Below are 22926 nucleotides of genomic sequence, written 5' to 3'. Positions count from 1 at the left end.
ATGCTGAACTGAATCATGCTCGTTAAGCTTGTCCAGTCTATCATTTCAGATACCTATTTACAGAATCAGGTATTTTTCAGAGCAATTGTGGCAGGACTACCTCACATACCTGAGGAGACCATGAATCCCTTGTCCCCAACTTTACATTTTGTATCAACTTAATTAGAATCATAGAAATCATAAAATCATAGAATCTTAAGGTTGGAAAAGACCTCTAAGATGACCAAGTCCAACCATCGACCCAACACCACCATGTCTACTAAACCATGTCCCAAAGTGCCACGTCTACACGTTTTTTGAACACTTCCTGGGATGGTGACTCCACCACCTCTCTGGGCAGCCTGTTCCAATGCCTGACCACTCTTTCGGCAAAGAGATTTTTCCTAATATCTAATCTAAACCTCCCCTGGTGCAACTTGAGACCATTTCCTCTCGTCCTTTTGCTAGTTACTTGGGAGAAGAGACCAACACCCACAGCACCAACACCTCGCTATGTATCAAGCTCCAAGATCCAGTACAACTCGTACATGTTTGAAAAACAGCAGAGGTGAAATACTGCCTACTGTACATAAGGGGAAGTACCATGACCTGCTGTCAGATTTAAGGCAAGAGTATTCTTATACCTTCTTTAGTGAAGAGAACATCTGACAAAAGCCAAGTAAGATCAACTTTCATGCAATACTGCACTATTTCTCTCTTTCTGTTTAAAAATATTATTGTAAAGAAGAAAAGGGGAAGATAACAGCAGAAAGTAAGATGTAACAACTTTATGCTTTTAATGAGGTTTTAGAAAGAGGCATGGTATCATTATACAATCTAGAAAGCACCCGTAGTGTGTGCCGCACTTCAAAGTTCACTGACAGAGCAACAAGTGAGTCTTCAGTGCTATAAAATGAGATTACATCACTCTCCACTGGTCATCTCTCTAGAAAATGTAAAGTTAGATAATGTTGTTTAGCTGTTTGGTTATGTTAAAGTACACTCTGAAGTCTTAGCCCTTACTAAGTCTCTGACAGTTTGGTCATTGACTTCAACAACGACAGAATTCGGCAATGTTTTCAAAATAACAAAAATGCAATTTAGTTATACAACTTAGGAAAACACAGGATGTATTAAAAGAACAACAAATAAATATGAGCCTAAATTTGAGTTCTGGTAAATATAAAATACTCATGCTGACATGTTTAACAAAATATTTAAAATAAACTGTGAGAAAAGGGAGTATATTCTGACAATGAGATGTCATTCTTGGACCACCTTCTCTCCTCTTCCCTCTCTCTCCCAGAAGGCTGGAAATAATCAAAACCATTTCTGTTTCAAAGAAGAGAGACTGACAGTCAGTAGGGTTTCAGCCAGTCTTGGCTTGTTTGTCACCACCCAAACTCATTTTTGCAATTCCCCTGACACTGCATTTTCCACGGAGAAGCACAGGTTACGTGCATGCACACGTGAGCTCATCTGCTCTCAGCCCCCGACACGTGCATACAGTTATGCCAGCAGCACGACCAATGTCTCCCAAAAAGCTCTCACAGAGTTGGAACCTTTGGCCCCTCAGAGGCTTAGTGTGATACTATCAACAGGTCTGTGCAGACTTTGACACCTGATGTGCTTACGACCAATTCATCGTTCATACCCATCACATATCAAATTATACTCTCAGAGCTCCCTGTCCCCAATGACATTCACTAGCATTACTATAAGTAAAAAACTACCTTTGTTCCAGCGTGCCTAATAAACCACTCATAACTCATACAGACATTCTCTTTTCTGTGTTTGCACCTATATATGATCAGAAATTCATCTTACAAGTCACTATATTCGTCCAGTATCACAGCACTGTTAGATTGTGGTGGGTTTTTTCAGGAATTCTTTTCAAAACCAAAATCTTTGCTTTACCATGGTGAGGAAGCCTAGTCTTAACAGTAATGTCTAAGCGCTGACATGAAATTTCAACATTCCAGAATTATACAGCAAGAGTTCAGCTAAGAGACATGTCAGGATAAATCCTAGATAGCAACCTCAGAAACTGCCCATTAGAAACTGAAATTCCAAACCTGAGGAGATAGTATTAACAATCTAAGGTGAATCAAAAACTAGAACTAAAATCTCTAGGAAAAAAAATCATCATAGAGATTTACTGAATTAACAAACGACCAATTCACTTTTGGGCATTAAGACAAAGCTTTTAAAGAATGAGGCATAGGGAGAGCATGTGAAGGCTTTGTTCTTAGATAGTAAAAAGATGCTGTAGACAAATTTATTTATTTATTTATTTTTTAAAGGCTGATACTCAAAATATTTTCTGGAACACGTTAGGGCTGGTATGCTCTGTAAAGCAAGCTGGATCTCTATCCCAGCCGAGTCTTAAATAACACTCTGCCACCATATAGCTCATTTAAGAATAACCTTCCTGATAAGCAGGAAAAGAGGAACCTAACAATGCAGAAAATAATTAGGTAGCCAGTCTTGAACTTAGTCTGCTTCATGGGAGTATGCTCTCCAGTACGGGATGAAACTACTACTAGGACAGTAAAGCTAGTTTTACTCAATTCTCCCAATATCAAGCAAGCGAATGAAGTCAGAGAATAGCCTTACACAAACAAGAACTTTAGCTGCTCCATGCGGAGGTTGAACAAAACTTATTCATCTGTCTTAAGACAAGGACGATCCAAGTCGCAATAAAGCAGGGCAGTCCTCAAAGCTGTCACTCAGGGCACTTCTGACCAGTATTTGTGTGTGAAGCAAAATGGGTCTCACATATCTGGAATGTTTTGGGCTGCCTGTGTAACAAACAGTAGGTCCAACAGTTTCTGGAAGCTTCACTGTCCCCAAGAATGTCCCGTGGAAGTGGTAGCCAAGACACAGCTATAGCTATTGACCCATATGGCCACTGGATCACTAGAAATCTCAGACTAACAGTGAAGGTTTCCTCCCACCCCTGCCTTTGACAGCAATTTTGGTGGAAAAGGTTCAGGGAATATAGCTGCCTGGGAGGCCTATTTAATATGGACTGTGGCCAAGGCTCGCCGTTATAAGTACTAATATTTTTAGCACTTGCTATACAATTCCTGTTACCATAACACTAAAAACAATATGGTGCAGCTGGGACTTTTATAGCATCATCATTGTTAGGCGTTAGTATGATGTTTTAATCGCCTATTAATTTCTCTCGGATGCTTTCCCATAGCATCCTGCCTATCTGAATCTACATTTGAACTGATCTTTCTGTAAATCATCTTGCCAGGATATTGGAATATCAGTGTCTTGCCTAATACGCTCTAAAGAACTGGATTATATGTATAGATAGCAGCCTAAAGAATGGGATTTAAATCCTGATTGTCCTGTACAGATAACATTGTAATACAAATAATAGTCTTCAAACTGGCTTTACTCAAAGAGCAACTCTGGAGAATACCAGGCCTGACCTAATGATACCAAAAGGTCAGCAAAAAAACCTGTTTTGGAACCACTGCAAGGTACGGCAGGTTAGGAAAGGATGTGCCATGGTGCCACAATGTCTGGATAGCGCTGTCTAGCTCAGGGAAAAACCGCGTACCTGGGGACAAGCACTCTCCTCAGATCACTTCTTACACTCCTGGAGGAGGAAGATGAGCCTGCAGCAGCTGCGTCGTGGTATCTCTGAAGCCCAGTGGCTGCCAGTGATGCCCTGGGGTGACAATGCTTAGCAATACGTTTTGGGTATAACTGGAAGGAACCCTCACGCTTTAGGTCCTACTTTTGCCCCCTTAGTCTCGTAACTAGCAAATGGTGTAACTTCCCAGCTTCTGCAGAGCACAGTATATGGGCTGAGCAAGAACTATTATTTTTAGGATATGACATCATTGTCAGGGGTTTTCTGGAGCGTTCCTACTTGCTGACAAGCACGAACCTAAAGCAAGCAATTGGACTGGCACAAAAAATTGTAGAGAAAAGCTTTGTTTACATAAAGTGACTGCCAAATTTTCCTTTTCAGTGTAATTGAGGTTCTCATTTGGCAAAACGTGTCTTGGGATCCTGCCAATACATTTTAGGGCAACTATCTAAGCTTTTCGTCCTGACAGCCTGGTACTGAGATAGTTCTGTTCTCCCTGCCAAAGGTCAAGCACACATCTCTTCAGAGTACACTAATGCTGTCCCTGGCTCAAAAAAGAGCGGTCACTGGAAAGAGAAAGAGAGAGGAGATTCTTTCCCACTATAAAAACTTAGCACTCTCTGCCTTTTTAAGGCTTACAGTTTCTTCTGGCATGGGACCAGAAAATGCTATGAAACTAAAGATCCACTAAGGAAAACTGAGAGGAAAAAAATCAAATTATCAAATACAAAGATGGAAGAGGAATGAGAGTTCTCTCAAAGGGTAGTTGTGATGAGTTTTGATGAATACAGACTTTAATTTAAAGCTTTACTCTGATGAAACAAACATGGTACAAAAAGGTTAAAGTTCTCCAGTGTGTATAAACTGCAGCAACTTTACTATGCTAAGAATCAAATATTTCCCCCTTTTTAATACCTCGTGACTTCAGTCTAGTTTTTCATTGCCATAGTGAAGCCTAGGGAAAAAACCTGCTAACTTTGATGGAAATACTCACACAAGTAACTAAATCAAAAGTACTACATTATCTGTAAGATACACCAAACACCTTCTGGAATTATCGGCAAGGCTGCTGCTGAAATTAAAATGATTTGCAAATTACTCATGACTTGTAGTTTTTCCAAATATTATGCTATAGTATCATATACTTATAGAAACCACTTGTTTAATCTGTTTTTCCTAAGATATTACAGTTCATGAAAGCTATTGTATATATAATGTTAACATTGATGCATCATCAGAAAACTCCATCTAAAAATCAAATTAAGCAATACGACCAGTTTCTTGAATCCAGTCCAAGGGCTTTCCTAACTAAAATTCTTCACCTTTACCAATTACTACTCAGTTTAGTTTTGTTCTGTGTTCACAACTTTAATGAAGCATGGAAGTATGAGGGAAATTAGTAAATAATGACCATTTGTTAAGTTTTAACACTGAGATTTAAATCTCAAACTACCTTTAACACAAGTCTTGGATTGCCTGACCTTTTCAAAAGGCTGTGCACAATGCTGATGTTCAATGTGCATCTGTTGCACAAGGCATCTCCCTCTGTGAAACATATACTATGTCATGAGACTGAGAAAAGGAAAAACATACGCATTCTATCATCAGAACTCTGGCAGGAATTCTAGTTCTGTGAAGCAGATAAATTTTTGCTACGAAAACATCATACAAACACATTCTTCTTTTCCAAATAATTTTCCTACAGAAACATCACTATTCTAGTATCTGTGATCACTCAGACAGAAAAGCACAAACCTACCAAACCATAGCCAAGTATGATCTTTTGCAGTGAACTACCCGATGCTGGCTCAGCTTCTTTTGCTGAAGTTTACCCTAAAGAAGGGAACAGATTTTGGACATTTTCTCTCTATTTGAGGTATGTCCTAATAATACTCAGAGAAGTTCCAAAAGAATAACCTGTCTGAATGGTATTACTTTCAGAATTATTCTCTCAGGAAAAGCAATTGTGACATTTGTCACAAGAATCTGTACCGACAGATTTGGCTGAAGAACAGTACTGCATGCATAGTGGCTCGACTCAGAGCTAAGTGGAACAGCTTTGGCAGCTGGAGTTATCACCAACTGCAGTTATGTTCAAAAATCGAAAAGACAAATTGCTTGACTCATGCTATGCTCAAACATGTGGGTTTATGGTGACACCTTTTTTTTCCTAAACTGTCTCAGTAGGATTTTGCGTCTGCATGCCAACAGTATCAGCTATAATTGCAGAGAAACGTAGAATGGTTAGGGTAGGTCATTCTTTATGCTTGTATGTACATGACCCCACACTGGTAATACACACTCTTCTGATTCACTTCAATCTGCTCTTTTCTTTTCACAAACACTACCTGGTAGCCTTCATTTCATTAACTGATCAAGTTTCAACTTAAAATTGTTTAATGATTTGTAACACTATTCCAATTAAGAAGCTGTTCCAGAATTCCCGTATTTCAACATTTAGCTTCTAAATTTTTGTATTCATTTATACTTGTGCTACCATTACAATTTAGTTTAAATTGCTCTTTACTCTCCCTATTTTCTCTCAGTTGTGTTTATACATAGTGATTCTACTACCTACACTTCTCCTTTTCTAGGCTAAAGCCAAACCCAGTTCTCGAAGTCTGGTGTTACAACACAGACTTTATTCACCTGATCGCACCAGCATTTTTTTAAACCCACTCCAAGCACGTATGGCCAGACTTGCGTACAGTACTCCACATAAGGTCTCACCAGCTCCTTTTGAAGCAGTATTAACAATTTATTTTTTTATAGAAACACTGTATTTGATAGGGAGTATGGATGAATTTGTCTTTTCATGGCTGTATCTCACTTCTGACAGACATATACTGATCAATACCACAAATTGTTGTTAGAATAAATAGATAACATTTTGATTTTTGTGTCACTACATTTTAATTATCTGGCCATCTGATTCTTCCTCTGTCATATCCAAATCACATTCTACTTCAATGAACCCTTCCAATGCTGTTTTATTAGCATATGATCTAAGTACACACAAATTCTGAGACAAAGTTCTTAAGAAGTATTTAATCAAACTGGTAACAAGACTGGTTTTTAACAAGTTCATTAGCAACCTTGCTCTCAAAAACATAGTCTAAAATCTTTCATACCACTACCATATTACTGAACATCTGGTTGCCTTGAATACTTTCAATTCTGCTCACCTAAATAGAGGTACTATATCTGTCAATAGCTAATTATATAGCATTGCATCTACCTTGGTTGAGTTATTTAAAACCTTGGCTGCTAGACCTATCATTTAATGTGCTAGTTCTTTCAGAACTATTGGCCAAGGATTATCACCTCCTTTAACTGGAGCACATTCATATATTGACCAACGCGCTCTGTGGTGTCTATTTCACACCATTGTGTGGGTTAGCTCTTCTCCACCTCTTTTGTAAGCATTGCTTTAACATGCTTAAACCCCCCAAATTGTCAGGTTTATATCTTAAGTACCGGCTTATTAAAACCATGAATTTGAAATTGGAAGGTGTTTTTCAAGTGTTATTTACAGTAGCATAGAGTGAATCCTGGACATCTTGGAAGTGGCTTTAGGGTTCCTGAACAAAATTCCCGGAATGCAACCGTCACGTCATAGAACAAAGCCTAGATTTTAATTTGCTTTTAACTTTTACAAAGATATTTCATTTTTTGAAATCTGGTTAGAGTCATGAAGGACGACTGTCGTTCTGGATTTTACATCCTGGTAATAGTAGCTCCATTAATAAAATATTAAGAAGATCAGACAAACCCCAACACATTTTCAGCCAGTGGCTTTTTGTTCAACTCAATCAAACTAACAGCCAAGTGATCTTTCCATTAAATTCTCCAAAACCTGAAGAAAAGGAACAGTACTTACTTATAATTGTCATCTTCTACAAACTTCTGAAGTTCTTCAATGTAACGGACAGACTTCAAATACTTTTGCACATGGGGCAGTGTTGTAAGATGATCTGTGGAGTGTTCAAAGATGAACATTCATGTCATCAAAAATTAGTTATTCTTTCAGAGATTTTTTTCTTAGTTCTCTTGGTTATCTTAATGGAAACAGAGAATTCGAACCTTCCTAAAGAATAAGTCAGGCAGAAATATTACTTTGATTCTAAGATTTTAAAGATTTGATTGGGCAAAAGTGATGCTCAGTTGTTAAAGAAAACAAGGCTGCCTTTCATCATCATGAAAGCTAGTGGATTTTATGATACGCTATCTCACAAGTGGAAAAGAGTTATTTGCTGCAAACCCTGCTTGAATGTTGTGCTCACTGTTCTGGGGGAAATTAAAGTCTGTAGCCATGGCTGTTTGTGTTCATATGACAATCGCTAAGTGAAGAGACTTAAAAATTACAATACTGAATACCAAGACAGACAGACACTAAGTTCAGAATGACAGAAAAATCCTTCGACGCATGGTGCATGGACAGGAACATGCCTTGTAGTATCTAACTTCACTTTTATGCTCTCATCAAGACAACTGCCCTAAAGGCATCCATTATTCCAGAATACTGTTTCTTCAAGGCCATATTTTAATATTCATTCTGATTTTAACAAAAGCACAAAATTAATGCATGGCAATGCAGGAAGCTGCCAAAACTGTAAAAAGGAAAGGGTTAGGGAAATAATGAGGTTTGTTTGTCAATCGAAGTATTCAAAAACAAAATGAAGCTCACAATAACAACATAATACCTGAATAATCTAGCTATTCAGAATCATACATTATCATACCTTTAAATACTTTATAATACTGAAGCTGACGACAAAGGACAAGGGGTGGATACTTATGCACACACAAGTAATTTCTCACCTCATTTTCTCATAATCTAACATTTAATTTTTTTTCTATTCAAACCTCTGAAATTGTAGCATTTAAATGATCTGAATTTATTTAATTGTACAGCTGCTCTCAAGGTTTTCCAGCTTGTTTCACATTCAAACAGTGAAAAGTCATGTTAGGTCACCAACTGCACTGACTATTTGTCAAGACCCCCAAACCAGCACATTTCTTGACATAAGGCTTCACTAACAGACTAGAATTGCAGAAATGAATTTTAGAGTAAAATCTTGTTAATAAAAAGCAGCAGTCCCCTCACGTTCCTCACTTCATCAACAAGTGAGGTATATGGGAAAGCTTAACAACTGTTGTACAGACTGAAATATTGGTATTTCATTTTGTAAACATGTCATCAGGATACTAACAATAAAATGATAATGAAATTAGCAATTTTACACTCCAAAGATGTCATATCTACTGCAAACGAAAGATATTAGGATAATTCTGATTGTCTCTGGTGGAAACAGAATATAACCCAAATTCAATAGCTGTATTTGAAATTATGTCATCTGTAGTCCACACGTAGCAGTAAACTCTGCACAACTTCTGTTACAGCTCTTACAATTTAGAATACGTGCTTATTTGCCTAATTTACCAGTAAGATTGAAACTGCACAGAAGCGGAAGCTACATTGCTTACTAGTGTTCAACTCTACTAATGTTAGCCTCCTGCGTTGCCTTTACACAGGGCTAAAACCCACTTTCACAACGTTGTACTAAAGAAATTTTAGTTCAGGCTTAATAGGTATAACAAAATTTACCAACCATAGTTACAGGAGACTTGCAGATCAGCGATTATTCGGAGAATATTGTTCATTTGGTTAGATCTTTGTTCATTCTCCATAATGCTGCCTGAAGCGGGATATGCAGAATCAATGTAGATTAAATCCAAGAGGTAAATTCCTGAAACAAACAAATCAATCAACCAATTGATCTACTATTTCAAACTGAAATAGCTGCATAATTTTTAACAAATGTAACATCCAGCAACTATGTACCCCCCACTGTGGTCGGGGTCCACTAAACAAAGGAGAGCTTGGGATTTGCATGTTGAAAAAAATGTCATAATTAGTGCTTGAGTTCTATGACACCTCTTAAAAAAGCACAGAAAAGATTTTGCTCATGTGCATTTATATAGGCTAATGTCTATGAACAATCTGCAGGACCGTAACAAGGACGCTAAAAAAGGAGGAGCGACAGCTGCCCTGAACTGTTGCGGAGGGTCCAGGCAGCCTGCGTGGAGCTGACAGCGAGCACAACGGGCACGGGGAACAGCTTCGCGCCGTACTGCCTGCCAGCTCTGCCGCTACTTACTGCACTACGGGATTGCTGCATGTTTGGCTGAGGCTCCAGGCTGCGTTTGCTAGAAGACAACAGGAGATGATATTTAGGTTTTCATTATGTGATGATTTTAAGAAGTGTAAGGAAAAGGGTTTTATTTGTGAATTTCTTAATTGGGAAAAAAAAAAAGGCATAGTTATTTGTCTAGGCCTGGATTTCTCAGTAAATACAGAAAGATGGTGATTATTGTAGTTGCCAAAAATGCTGATTGTTCTTATTTGTACTGCACTTTTCCAAAGCGCTGGCTGACTAGATAAAATGTCATTTTTGGTTGGTAAAGCAAGGTATTATATACAGAAGTCATGTGTGGCAAGATGTCAGTTATCTTCACCATCAAAAATATACCCGTTTCTTAGGGAAGTGGAATAGTTAGTCTGCTGAGGCAGAGCTGTAACGATACACTTCGTCATCCCCAGCGTGTCCTTGGCCACGTGGCCCCACTGTGACTAAGACCTCCTGAAATACGTGAGGGCAATTACCGTGTAAAGGAGACCTGCTGCTCTTTTGCCTCCTCATGGAGTCATGCAACAGCCAGACATACTCAAATTAGACAGTACAAGAAAGAAAGTGCAACTTCACCCATTTTAAACATACGTTTTACTTTTTTTATTAAAAAAAATCCCATAACTGCACGCTCAATCTGCAGGAAATACAAAGTGCTTAAATTTGTAATCATGTAACTTCGAACGTAGGTTTACAAGCTATTTACACAAAATTTACACAAACACAAAGCCATTGCCAGTAGTGATAAATAATAATGAAGTGGATGCAACCCAAGTACTGTAATACCACTTACAGTAGAAATCTTTTATATACAGTCTTCAATATTCTTATATCTACTGATAAAAAAAAGTGCAGATCAGATTCTGCTGGATGTGCATTTCAAAGAGAAAGCCACAGTTTAGACAGTAAACTTACAGCAAAATATAACTACGTTCCAGCAGGACTAAATCAATGTCTTTGCATCTCAAAACTTAGCGATTTCGTATGATTTTTTTAAAACAAAAAAGTGCACAACGATGTGTGTCACTTGCTAAGATTCTACTAAGCACTCCAGACAGCATTAAAGCTTGGACCAGAGGAGGTAGCTCAAAGCAGTAGTCCTTTATCTGACTTCTGCACATCGTAAAAAGACAACTGCTAGCTAAAGGTGGGGGCACATCAATCAGTTTTTTGAGTTGATACAAACATGGTCAAACTATATTTTGTAGCTATATATTATTTACCTATTTTGAGGCAAGGCTCTATTAAAATGCACCCTTTTCAAGATATGCAGAGAAAGGAGCTGCTATCTCATGGCTATCGATGTCAAACATTAGTTAACAACAGATCATGGTCCATCAAGAACAGTTTTATTTAAAAACAAGCTAAGTAGAAATATTCTCATCTTCTGTTAGATCTGAAATAGAATCATTCTGAAACTCTGCTGCAAAAAGTTTCTATTAAGGCAGAATCCACTGGAAACAACATCACGTGGCAGTGATGATGCATGAGCCCTTGAGGCAGCTTTGTAAGCTGCAACTTCTACACCACCCCCTTAGCATTCTATTCACATATCCTTCTAACGGTTCAGTAACAGCACTGTATGAATACGGTTTCTGATGCTTGCCACAACAAACTAAGACTTATACTTTTCAAGTCCTATGAACTATGGAAACGTGTCTTAAAATATCGCAGAACACAAACATTAACTAAACTATTAGAATAGCTATGAATACTGTCGCAGAAGTCTGACCCAACATCCACATCCTCCCAAAATATCCCCTGAAACACCTTCCTCCAAATCACAGAAGAAATCAAAACCAAGCTAAAAGCTCTAAAAGCCCGAACGGTTAGAAAGCTAACCTGCCCTGAGTCTTGGTTTTATAGTTTTCTGGGTGCAAATTCAACTGGTAGAAGAGAAGAAGATTAAAGAAACAAAAGACTATATTAATCCTCTATGTACGTGTTAGGGACTGGGTTAAGAAGTGTGCTCTACACGTTTGCAAACCACCTTAGTACTCGGAGTTACTAAGTGATCTGTGGAAGATACTGTTTTACTATTAGCTAAATATTACACAAATATTGTTTCACATAAAAATCAGTATTTCCTGTGAGCAATAACTTTGCTCTTTCTGGACTAACCAGATATAATGATTTTTTTAAACATTCAGAGAATCTCCCAAATTAAAGTTCTATCCCGATAACATTTATTTTTTTCTTCATACTATCATTAATTCACATACATAATTCTTTTTTCTGATCTTAGTTTGCAAAGAAGGTGTGTGAAATTAAAACTCAGAAAAGAACAACAATGAAATAAATATTTCTAAAAATGTAATCACATCTATAAACTCTCTAAAACCTTTTTATAACAGTACAGTGGTATTTTTTTTAGAAGAATTAGAATCTTAGAATTCCAATCTGGTGGTATTTTATGCACACTTCAGCATGAATAATCACAGGATAACTTAGGTCAGAAGGGATGTCCAGAGGTCCATCCAGTCCAATCTCCTGCTCAAAGCAGGGCTACATCACAGTTATGGTTTCCTAGCAAAGCATTAACAATTCATAATGAACAATTTGTTCTCGCTTATCACTGCCTCTATGTCTGCTCTTCATTTTTCAATGACGGTACATGTAATTTCTTCACTCATTCATATCTGCATATCGCGGAGGTGGGGGAAGAAACAGCAACCACCACCCAAACCCCAATTCCTATTTTTAGCTCTTCTGAACTTACCTGTTACAAGGGGTCCCAACCATACTGGGAGCTGCTTCAGCCATCATCCAACACACGAGAGTTACCAACATTTACACAACGCCAACACGGACCAGGCACCTTACACATCAGAACGAAGGGAAGAATCCTCATCTCCCCAGCACTGGAATGGCTCTGTTGCAGTCTGATGCTGAGCAAAACCACACTGAGTCACCAAGATTTCTCCATGACCTGGAGATCCTACCTTGATTTAGATTCCATATAGCAGCTCTTCACTGTCCCCTCTTGTCAAGTGGCACATCGGAATGTAGCTAGAGTAAAGGCTGTAAAAATTCTATTTGCTCAGAGCCTCTATGCTGCGACGTGCCTTATGGCAGCCTGGTTCAAGGCCACTTTCTAGCTATTTTGAGCAAGTTTGCAACTGTTCTCACTGATATCAAGGGTATAAGCACCCTTGATCTGTATCAGTAGTTGTAAGCATTTCTTCAGGACAAGCAGTAAATTTTCCAGGACAATACACAGATGAGGACCAATGAAATACACAAGCAACAAAAAGGATGGGTGGGGGGTTAGCATAGGTCCTATAAATTCCAAATAAAAGCGTAAGGAAATGAGGTTTTTCTGGGTATTGGGGTGCAGGAAGAAAGAAACCAAACTGATGGATGCCAATAAAAAATTAAACTGAATGTAACATGCTGGAACGTAACAGAACATATTTGTTGCAAATATGCATCGAGCCACACCTTTTCAACAGTGTTCCTCTCCCTCCTTTTACAGCAAGAAGGATGATGAGTTTTTTATGGTTTTTTTTTTTTTTTTTTTTAGTGTTACCAGTCTTCATCTGGGCAGTGGCATTTTGAACTCTTCTATATATATGATGTGATAATAGGAATAGATGAGAATCAGTTTATTTTGCTCAGAGGAATCACAAAATTATTCCTTTCAGCGAAAGACTTTAAGACCCGCTTCTCAAAGCAAAGGCTCAGGGTTGCCACATGCCAAAGAAAACACACAGCACTAGCTTTTCAAACCTTGGCTTACATTTGTGCTACTGTGCACTGAAAAAAGCTCTCTAAGATGTGAAGCCATCAGGATATTTTCCAGAGGGTGAGCTCATGGGCAGCTGCTTCCACAGGCAAAACATTTTCCAGTGATACTGACTTTTCTCCATTGTTACTAGAAGTAATTTTGCAGCTGGATATTGTATGCAGACAACACAGTATTCATTAGTTTATGGTATCATGGAAATAATAACACGACTAAGGAAAACCATGGCCAAATAATTCAGAACTAAATTTATCAATGGAAACCACACTGTGTAAAGGAGACTGATTATTTTTTAATTGGCAAAAAACTATAATACCTAGCTCTTAATTTTTTATTGCAGAGCTAGTAATATTAGTGACAGTTTAAAGACAGGGAAACTGAAGTACAAAAAAAAGAGTGACCTTGAAATGTAGTAGTCAATGCCACCCAGATCATGCATTTTGAGTGCTCCATCCAACAGACAACAACTTCCAAGGCTAAACTTTATTTAAAAAGTATTTATGGAGAATTGCAGTGTACAGCAGGATGCAAATCTAAGTCTGTATATTTGTGTCTTGATTCACAGTTACGCTTATCCCGTTATTTCTTTATTCAATACTCCAGGCTTCTGATAAAGTGAAAATAGCACTGAGGTAGAAAAGAAATAAGCATACTTTGGATGGGTTGTTGTTGATGGGTACTAACAACATGGTCTTAAAAAAAATAATCCCAAGCCTTCTGAAATCAGTGATTATTCAGCTTCACCCAATTCTGATGAACCTCAGCTCAAGAATACAAACGTTAAAATTTTCATGAACAGCTATGGTGTGTGATTTATTCCTCATTATGAAAGACTGACATAACATGTTATGAAGGACAAAATACTTTCAGTCCAGTAAATCACATGTACAAAGTTATACCAATGAGAAAAGCTGGGATGGTATTACTTTAAATCACAGTAGCAGAAGCATATGGAAATCTGTTTTTTAAGGCATTTGCCTGGAAGTCAGAAAAATCTGAGTTCAAATTTTCTGTTCTGTCACAGATTTCTTTGACCTGGGCAAGTTATTGTTATCCTCTATGCAGTCCAGTGAGAGAGAGAGCATTTCCCCATCAGAAAGACCTCATGAAAATAAATATTATGACCGGGAAGACTTAACAAAAGTGAGTTTAAATTCCTTATAGAATATATGTAACAATGTGCAGCTTGTAGAAGTAGCAGCACCATTTATTCTTAACAATTCAGAATTTCAAATATCTTTTGCGGTTTTATGACAATTTGCAGGCACAAGGTGTAATCCAAAACCTACAGTACCTAAAAGTGTCTCACAAATACACACTGTTGCAAAACTGATCAGAAAAAACAATGCAAATAAAGATTGAAAACCTGCATCACTCTCAACTGTGGGTTTTGTTGGGGTTTTTTTTTCACTCTTTGTCATAATGGATATAAAGCTATCCTGTGAAATAGTAGGGCAAACAAACACCAAAATAAGTGGTTAAAGCACATCACTACTGTATCCTTGATACATACTTTAGCACACAGTGCTCTGCTAAGGGTCTGGGCAATTCTGCAAACGCAAATTGCAAATAAGGTAGGAAACAGCTGCTGTATGGTATTTTTGTTAGTCAGACATTCACTACTTTGCAACAAAGAATAATTAGCTGATGGGGAAGCATTTCAGATTAGCCTGGGGACTTCTATTTGTTATTCTTACTTAACATTTTGATCAAGTACTATAACAATCTTCCACATTTGTTTGGTAAATTGTACTGTTACTGTGACAACCACAAACACATGCTGTAGGAGGAGGGAAAAAAAAAGTTAAATGTTTTAATGAACAAATTTAGTTCCCTACTTATCATCACATACACTTTCTAAAGATATTCACAACCCAGAAGCCCCTGAATGCACATACGCTGCAGTGTAACATGGATGTCTGGGTACAGAGCATTCTTTTAGTACAGGAAGCAGCATCTACAAGACACGCAGTAACTGGCACGCCTAACCGAAGGGAACCTATGGAAAGAAATTATTTTCCCTTTTTTCCTCCCCAAAAGTTGAATAATGACACTGGTTTGATAGGAAAACCAGAAGAGACAAAAATATGTTTCCAATTTGCAGTCAGCTATATTTATGAAAGCCTTTTCCCACATACAGTAGTGTGGTTGTCTCATACTAAATAAAGCAAGAGGACAGACAGAAAGCAACTTATCAATTAACTAAGTGGTAGAAAGTCCAAATCACTACAGTCAGCAGTCTGTAAAACCAAAGACACCATTCTTTGGAGATGAGTTCATCGTCAGAAAAGCCAACGGTTTTGTGGTATCATTGGTTTCAAGAAGACTGGATATTTTCCATGGACTAAGGGCTGGAAAATTTTTCTACAAAACCAAATGTATATACTGGTTAACCTTGTAGGACTTGGAGTACTCTAAAAACAACTGAAGACAAGTCTTTGCCAAGGCAACAACATGTGATTTGTAATGAATATTGCCAGCACAGTGGCCACGTGAATGGGATCACTCACAGGAAAGTAAAGGTGGGATTACGACCAGGTTTATCGCTTCTGCCTGATGCCAACTAGCCAGAACATAGCATCAGTATCACACACACACACAAATGCCGCGTCAAAAAGACAGAAAACTTCCTCAATTAAAAAGATTTGTACAGTATTTTACTTATACAGCTCCAAATTCCAAAACAGTCATTCTTTGGCATCTTCCCTTGCATATCATCAGTCCAATGAGAGTGTGAATATTCTCAATACGACAAAAGCTTTTTTCCAAAAACACAGGTAAAAGCAATTTCTCTCTTTTCTGGTTTCAGAACCAGAAAACAGTACTGGAGAGCCACGTCACCACTCTTGGCTTGTCTATACCTGGAAAGCATACACAAACTAATTTGGAATATTTACCCTGGAACATACAGTCTATTACAGGCCCAGCATTCCTCAAGAATGATCACATCCAAATTGAGACCTTCACTGGAATAACTACTTTAGTAAGTCTTCAGTGTAGACAGCATTCACCTGAGTAAAACTCAGGGATCGTTCAGGCAAACGTACTTCATGGGTTCAAAAACTGCGTCGATGTAACACCTATGCATAGCAAAACTCTAATATACAACTCTGCTCCATTAATCAAACACAAAATCACAAATAATTCAATAATTGGAGTGAACATTCTGAAAATTATTTTACTTCATGGCAAACAAGAAGATGTAATTGAAAACAATAAATAGCATTATGTACAATCAGCAAAAAAAGGTAGTAAGTCTGTTACCTCTGTCAGAACACAATCTACAATCAGTTTATAACTATATTTTTAAAAAAGGCAATACTTCCATAAAGTATTAAAAGATTTGTTCCAACTGACACTTACAGTAATAGCAAATACATTTTTAAAAAAGGTATAACAATAGTAATGGAAACTACACTGTCATTATTACAGTATGTGCATGAGTACAAAAGCAGTTCCACCAAGCAATAGCTTCAACAAGGGGATATAACGAGCAACTACACTATTCCTAAAGAAGTGCCTTGTAAGCCATGAGCATCTTTAAAATCAAGCATTCATTCAACAAAAATCAAACCAAAATTCCAGTACTGATACAACTTTTAATTCCACCCTCTGCCAAGAGTATCTCCTCAACTGCCCTACTTGTTTTGGCTCCTTCTATACCTAAAAAAAAAAAGAAATAATGATCACCAGCTCCAGAAAAAGAGAATGGGTTCAGATCACACCGCCTTCTCAGAAGCTGCAGCACCTATTTAAGCCTTAGCTGCTAGCTTGAATACATCAGCTGTGTAGATAACCCTGATCTGACCTACAAGAAGAAAAGTAACTCTCTAGCCATCTATGGCTTTTAAGAAAGCAACATTACAAATTTAACTTTATTTTTAAGGTAGATTATAACATGCGGTTTGCAGAAGATGTTGCTTAGTAGCGTGCCTTGTTATAAAATGTGATGTTACTACGTGCACAGAGGTGGCAACCAAACAGAATACAGCTCATTTTCAAAAAGGTTTTAAAGTCAAGTTTTTTATAGCTCCTTGGCAGTGGTGATGCCACATCTGAAATACTGCAGTATGGTCCTGAGGCACCTCCGTACAGGTGACACTGGAGTGCAGCCTGCACAGGACCACTAAACTGGCCTGGGAGCAGGAGCACTCGAGAGATGAGGACAGACCTGAAGAACTGGGCTTGTCCTGGAGAAAAGACGTGGCCAGAGGCGCAGAACCTAACTGGTTGCCTCCCTAATGAAAACGAACGTGCGGGGCAGCTGCAGAGAACAGGGACAGATTTTTCTCAGAGATGCACTGTGACAGGACAGAAGCAACTGACACAAGCTGCAACAATGGAAAATCCAATTAGAACAGAGGAAGGAGAGAAAAAAAACCCCAACCACCAACAAAACCCAAGAAGCCCCCCAAAAATCACTTTAAGAGGTGTCAAGCACTACACCGTTGCCCGGAAAGGCTGTGAATCCTGCCTGGACGTGACCCTGTGCAACCTGCTCCAGGTGAACCTGTTCTAGCAGGGGGTTGGACTAGATGATCTCCTGAGGTCCCTTCCAACCCCGACCGTTCTGCGATTCTGTAATCCCCGTCTCTGGAGGTTTACAAAAAACTCAGCTGGATAAGGTCTTGAGTAACTGAATCCAGTTCTTACGTGATCCCTTCAGCAGGAGGCTGAAGCAGATGACCTCCGGAGGCCCCATTTCCTATGTCACTTTTTCCTATCCCCTGTAACTTGCTGATGTGGCTACGGAACTGGCCCGCATACTGTACTATATGCACGCTGACAGAAACCTAGATAGAGAATACCAATTGAAACAGATATTTTAGCAGATTACGCCCTTAGTGAATACTATACTTTTACAGTAACATGAAGGTGAAAAATGCTATTTGTAAAAAAGTGTATTTTGGTAAAATGTAAGTATGCTGTGGGGAATCATTTTGGCACATGCAAACAAAATAGCTGCACGGTACAAGAACATTTCTTTCTTAAACACAGTGAAATTAATTTTAGTTTTGATGTGTGCATCAAAAAGGAATCAAAAGTTTTGTCACAAAATTTACAGGAACAGTACTGAAAAGAATCCAAGTAAGAAATTAAATACTAGTCTACCCCATTCACTCTAGAGGTCTGGGTTAGTCAAAATCCAATCCCACACTAAACTTCCCTCTCAGTTTTCAGAGTCAAAGAAACGTGCACCTTGTAATAAAGTGCATGTGTTTTGCTACACAAAAGCTGTAATCAGTATCAATGAAAACCAACATTTAACAGAGACTTACATAAACAAAAAAGATGCATCAAATCAATACATTTTACCAAGACAGGTTCATCAAATTGGTTCTGGTCTTAGTATGGCCACACAAAGTCTATCATGTACCGACATCAGACTTAGTTCCTGAGTTAGAACTGTCCCATTAACGAGAGCTATAAGAAATAAGGAAATACTCGTACAGCTATCTGATGTATAAGCCTGAAGCCGACATCTGATTCATACAGCCATTAGTACAGGAGTAGCTGTTTTCTTGTCTCCTATTGCCTGTATAATTATTTTTAATAAGTAAATCAGTCTTTAGAAAACTCATTATTAACAAAAGATTCACAGTTAAAACACAAAAATCCTTTCCAGGCCATATAATAGCTTGCTTCCTTTCTACCAAGCTTTTTTGCTCGTTCCCTCTACCCTAACAACCTGCATACATTTGTACATTCTGAAATGCAGATCTTTGAGACATTCAAAAATTTCTTATACTAGCCACTACACTGCAGCGTTACGATCTGTTAAAAGTGAAAGACTATGACAAACAAACAGAAGAAGAGAAAATAAATATAAGGCAGCTTACTGAAGATTCACTGGACATATAAAACAGAAAAAAATTACTTTTTTTCACTGAAGATTTCTCTGAAAAAGCTGGTAAACTGGAAGCTGTGAGCACTCTAGTTCTTGTATGAGTTTAGAAAGAATCAGTCTTTTCCCTAGTCCAAGTGTGTGACAACGGCCTGTTCCTTATTATAGCTTTATCCACAAAAGCGATTGTATAATGCTTACATTTTTCTCAGGCATATCTATTTTGTGTTCTGAGTCATAAGAACAAAGACTCAGAAGAAAGACAAAGCACAACGTAAGTACATGTGTCTCAAATTGTTCAATCTAACTCTTCAAGTCTTTTAAATATTAACAACCATTAAATAAGAAAGAGTAAGCTTGGAATTATTTAATTATTTTTCACCAAACAACAAATTAATAAAAAATGTGGGGTTAGTCTTCCTCAGACTATTTGTCAATTGAGTTTGATTCACTGAGTATATTTGGATGGAAGTTTTTCTTTTCCTGAGCTTCATTTGCTAATCAGAAGAATAATTGAAATTTACTACTTTAACCAAAAGCTCAATACTGAAACATTTACCTCAGGCAGAGCACTCTGCTAACTTAAAACCATTAAATTGCATTTCATTTTTCATATTTAACATTGTTCTACATAGTTTTCAATTTTTTTTTCTAGAAATAAAGGAAAATAAAGTCTTTCTGTGGAAGAAGATACATCACTAACAAGAGTGCCAATGCTTTTAATGGCAGCGGTATTAGTTCTGTGAGTATTACAGATATAGACTAGCCTTTTCAAACTCAATTCACCTTCCCATGGTTTCTCAGGTCTATGATGGCAGCGCTTATTTTTATGGGGTCCTGGTCTCCAAAGAGACTTTAAACTAATGGGTAACATCGGTCCTCTTAGGAATACAAAGCATATAATAGTGACTCAATGAGACAAGTATTTTCTACTAATGCTTGGCAGAGATTGCTGGAAATACTAGTGCTTCTACAGTGACATTTCAGCATGGTTAAAAATTCACAATTTTTAAAGGAAATTAAAGTAATACAGTTTCAGTGAAGTGACTTTTCAGTTTGAGACCTGATTTAAAGCACTTCAGAGAAAACAAAAAAAATTCCTAAAAGATATTCTTTCTTACCTTTGGATATATCAAATCCTCAACTGAGCAGCCCATCATCATGTTGCATCTCATGCAAAGAAAGACTATCGCTGATCTATATAACGTTTTGCTCTTCTTCACTCAAGCACACTGGTGACCTCAAAAGAAAGTCCTTTAGAAGCAGGGCGGCTAGTCCAAAAGACCAAAAGACCACTCAAGAGTGTCTGTAAACATCTGAGACTTCTCAGAAAGTCACTGTCACCTGGGACACCAAAGAAACCTGTTTAACGCAACTAATTTTCAGCCATTCCCCTGTCTATGTTTACCAAAAGAAATAAAATATTATCATTGCTTCATACATAGCCATCCCAAAACTAAAAGAAGGAAACAATCCCATGGTGTTTCCTGAACAACCTCACCCTAATGGATCACTGGAATTAATCATTCCACCTTTGTCACTGTAGCAATGAAGCCTAGTATACGAAGAGACAAGTACGTGCAGCATAAACCAAGCAACTTTCAAAATAAGGTACCAGATCAGGAATTCATGCCCCAAATCACCTCTGACTAGTGCAAATCATCCTCTTATCCACTGACACAGTCTAAAAAATTCTGAAGCCATATGGAGCTTCCTAGCAAAGCTCTCCCTCTGAACAAATCAGATTTTCTCAAGAGAACTGCCAATATTCCCCCCCCCAACCCAACCATTTCCTAATGCTTTTCCCATGAATCAGGAAAAATATATTACAGAAGATTAAATATTGTAATAATGATTCATTTCAGCATTTTAGAACACATGTTATCCCATGTCAGAAAGCAGAGAACACTTCGAAAAGGAATATAGGAAAAAGGCAAAGGTACAATAGTTGTTTTCCAGATGTAGCTTCCTGCCAGCGGTGAACTGTGGTTTAAGGACTTCCTGAGATAGATCTTGTACAAACACTTTTGTGTTTAAGTCTGGGTGGTATTTTTTCTTTACAATGTTTCTTCTCTGAATCTGTCTGTTCACTTTTTCTTTTTCCTGCTATTCCTATACACACACTTCCCCCCCCCCCCCCCCCCCCCCCTAATTTTTTAGTTTCAAAAGACTTTGTGGCAAATGAATTCAGGAATTGAACTGCACAACATCTGAAAAACTGAGGTTTGATTTCTCAAAGTTTGCCTTTTTAAGACTGGCACATGCTTACCTATTTTGTTTACCTTGAGGTTCTGATCACTGACTCAAAGTTAACTTCTGTAACCAGCTGTTTTACAGTATTTTCACTAGTTCTCAAAGCCAAGTCTAACATAAGACCACTCCTTGCTGATTGAATTACTCTGGTGAAGACAACTGTCAGCTTTCACAGCTAGAAATAACTGTCTATTAGTATCCTACTATTAGCAGGACCTGTTATTCTCCAATCATGGATTAAATATAAACTGATCTCTAAGATTCTCAGTATGATAAGCAAATAGAACAACTATGAAATGTTTTGAAAACCAGCCTAAAGCCTTTAACAAAAGCAATAAACTCCACTTCATAGTATTACAAACCCAAGAAAAAGGCGTTCCCATTAGGTCCGAGCAGAATAGCCACATGAAGGCTAATCCCATTTTTCTCTTCGCTCCTTCCCAAAGGACAAACACCTAGCGTTATCCAAACAATTCAGATATCCTACAAACACTTGGCACATCCACATAAAAGCTCCCTGTCACCTATCAAGTTGGCACAACTTTATTTTTCCCAATAGACAAAACTGCGACAGACTGAAGAAATAAGGTGGCTTTGTCATACACAAGCTGGAATGACCCATATGCAAAAGTTTCCAGCAACAGGCTATTTAGATAGCTAAAAAGGCACTGAGCACTTAATCAGAAGGCTGATCTGTGGAATATGTTGCTTCTTACTCTGAAAAGAGGATGATCAAGGAAATAGGGTTTGACTATTTCTGAGCTTTCAAGTATTTTTATTTATAACATGATTATCTGTTTTTAATGACTAAAAGACACAACAGAAGTCTCTATTTAGTCTCCTTCATTTGGTAAAATTTTTAGGCACTTAACTGCACTTAAATAAGTGCCCTAAAAATCAATGGAACTTAAGTATATGTTAAAGAGCTTAAAAGCGGTTATGGATGATTTATAAATATGGTGCTAAAGAACAAACTTCATCCTTGGGAAATCTTCTCTTTCAGAGAACGTTGGACCTCCAGGGCATAACAGCAAGCTAGAAACCCGTACTTTTCTACAAAAGCAAAGAATCTGAAAATTTTGTTTTTAAATGAAAATGAAACACTCAAGTAGTAATCTGAGTAGGGAATCACCTTCCTAGCTCCGTAAGCAGTCAGGAATTTCAGACGTTGATCAGCACAGGCAAACACTCATGGCAAATCGCTCCCTTCCCTTGAGGAGCTCTGTAGAGCTGCCGGCTGAAATGAAGGAGTGTGAATCATAGGCAAGCTGGAAGAAAATTTAATGGGCCTATTGCTAAA

At 37.9% G+C, this 22926-nt stretch overlaps 1 protein-coding gene across 12 annotated transcripts in view; it reads right to left on the bottom strand.

Moving 5' to 3' along the window:
• The window catches only part of RALGPS1 (Ral GEF with PH domain and SH3 binding motif 1), a 137390-nt gene that overhangs the window by 28287 nt on the left and 86177 nt on the right, over positions 1-22926 (bottom strand). For all 12 annotated transcript variants that reach the window (XR_012838505.1, XR_012838504.1, XM_075772649.1 and 9 more), the window contains 2 exons: positions 9205-9342; positions 7473-7566 (listed from right to left, as the gene is read on the bottom strand). Coding sequence is in view for 10 of the 12 variants with exons in the window: in XM_075772649.1 (XP_075628764.1) it covers positions 7473-7566; positions 9205-9342 (232 nt within the window). In the remaining 2 variants the exon portion in view is untranslated. The remainder of the gene's footprint in view (positions 1-7472; positions 7567-9204; positions 9343-22926) is intronic.

This window comes from Balearica regulorum, chromosome 20 (assembly GCF_011004875.1).
Source record: "Balearica regulorum gibbericeps isolate bBalReg1 chromosome 20, bBalReg1.pri, whole genome shotgun sequence".
NCBI lineage: Eukaryota > Metazoa > Chordata > Aves > Gruiformes > Gruidae > Balearica > Balearica regulorum.
The sequence above is the reverse complement of the archived record's forward strand: the minus strand, read 5'-3'. Positions and strand labels throughout refer to the sequence as shown.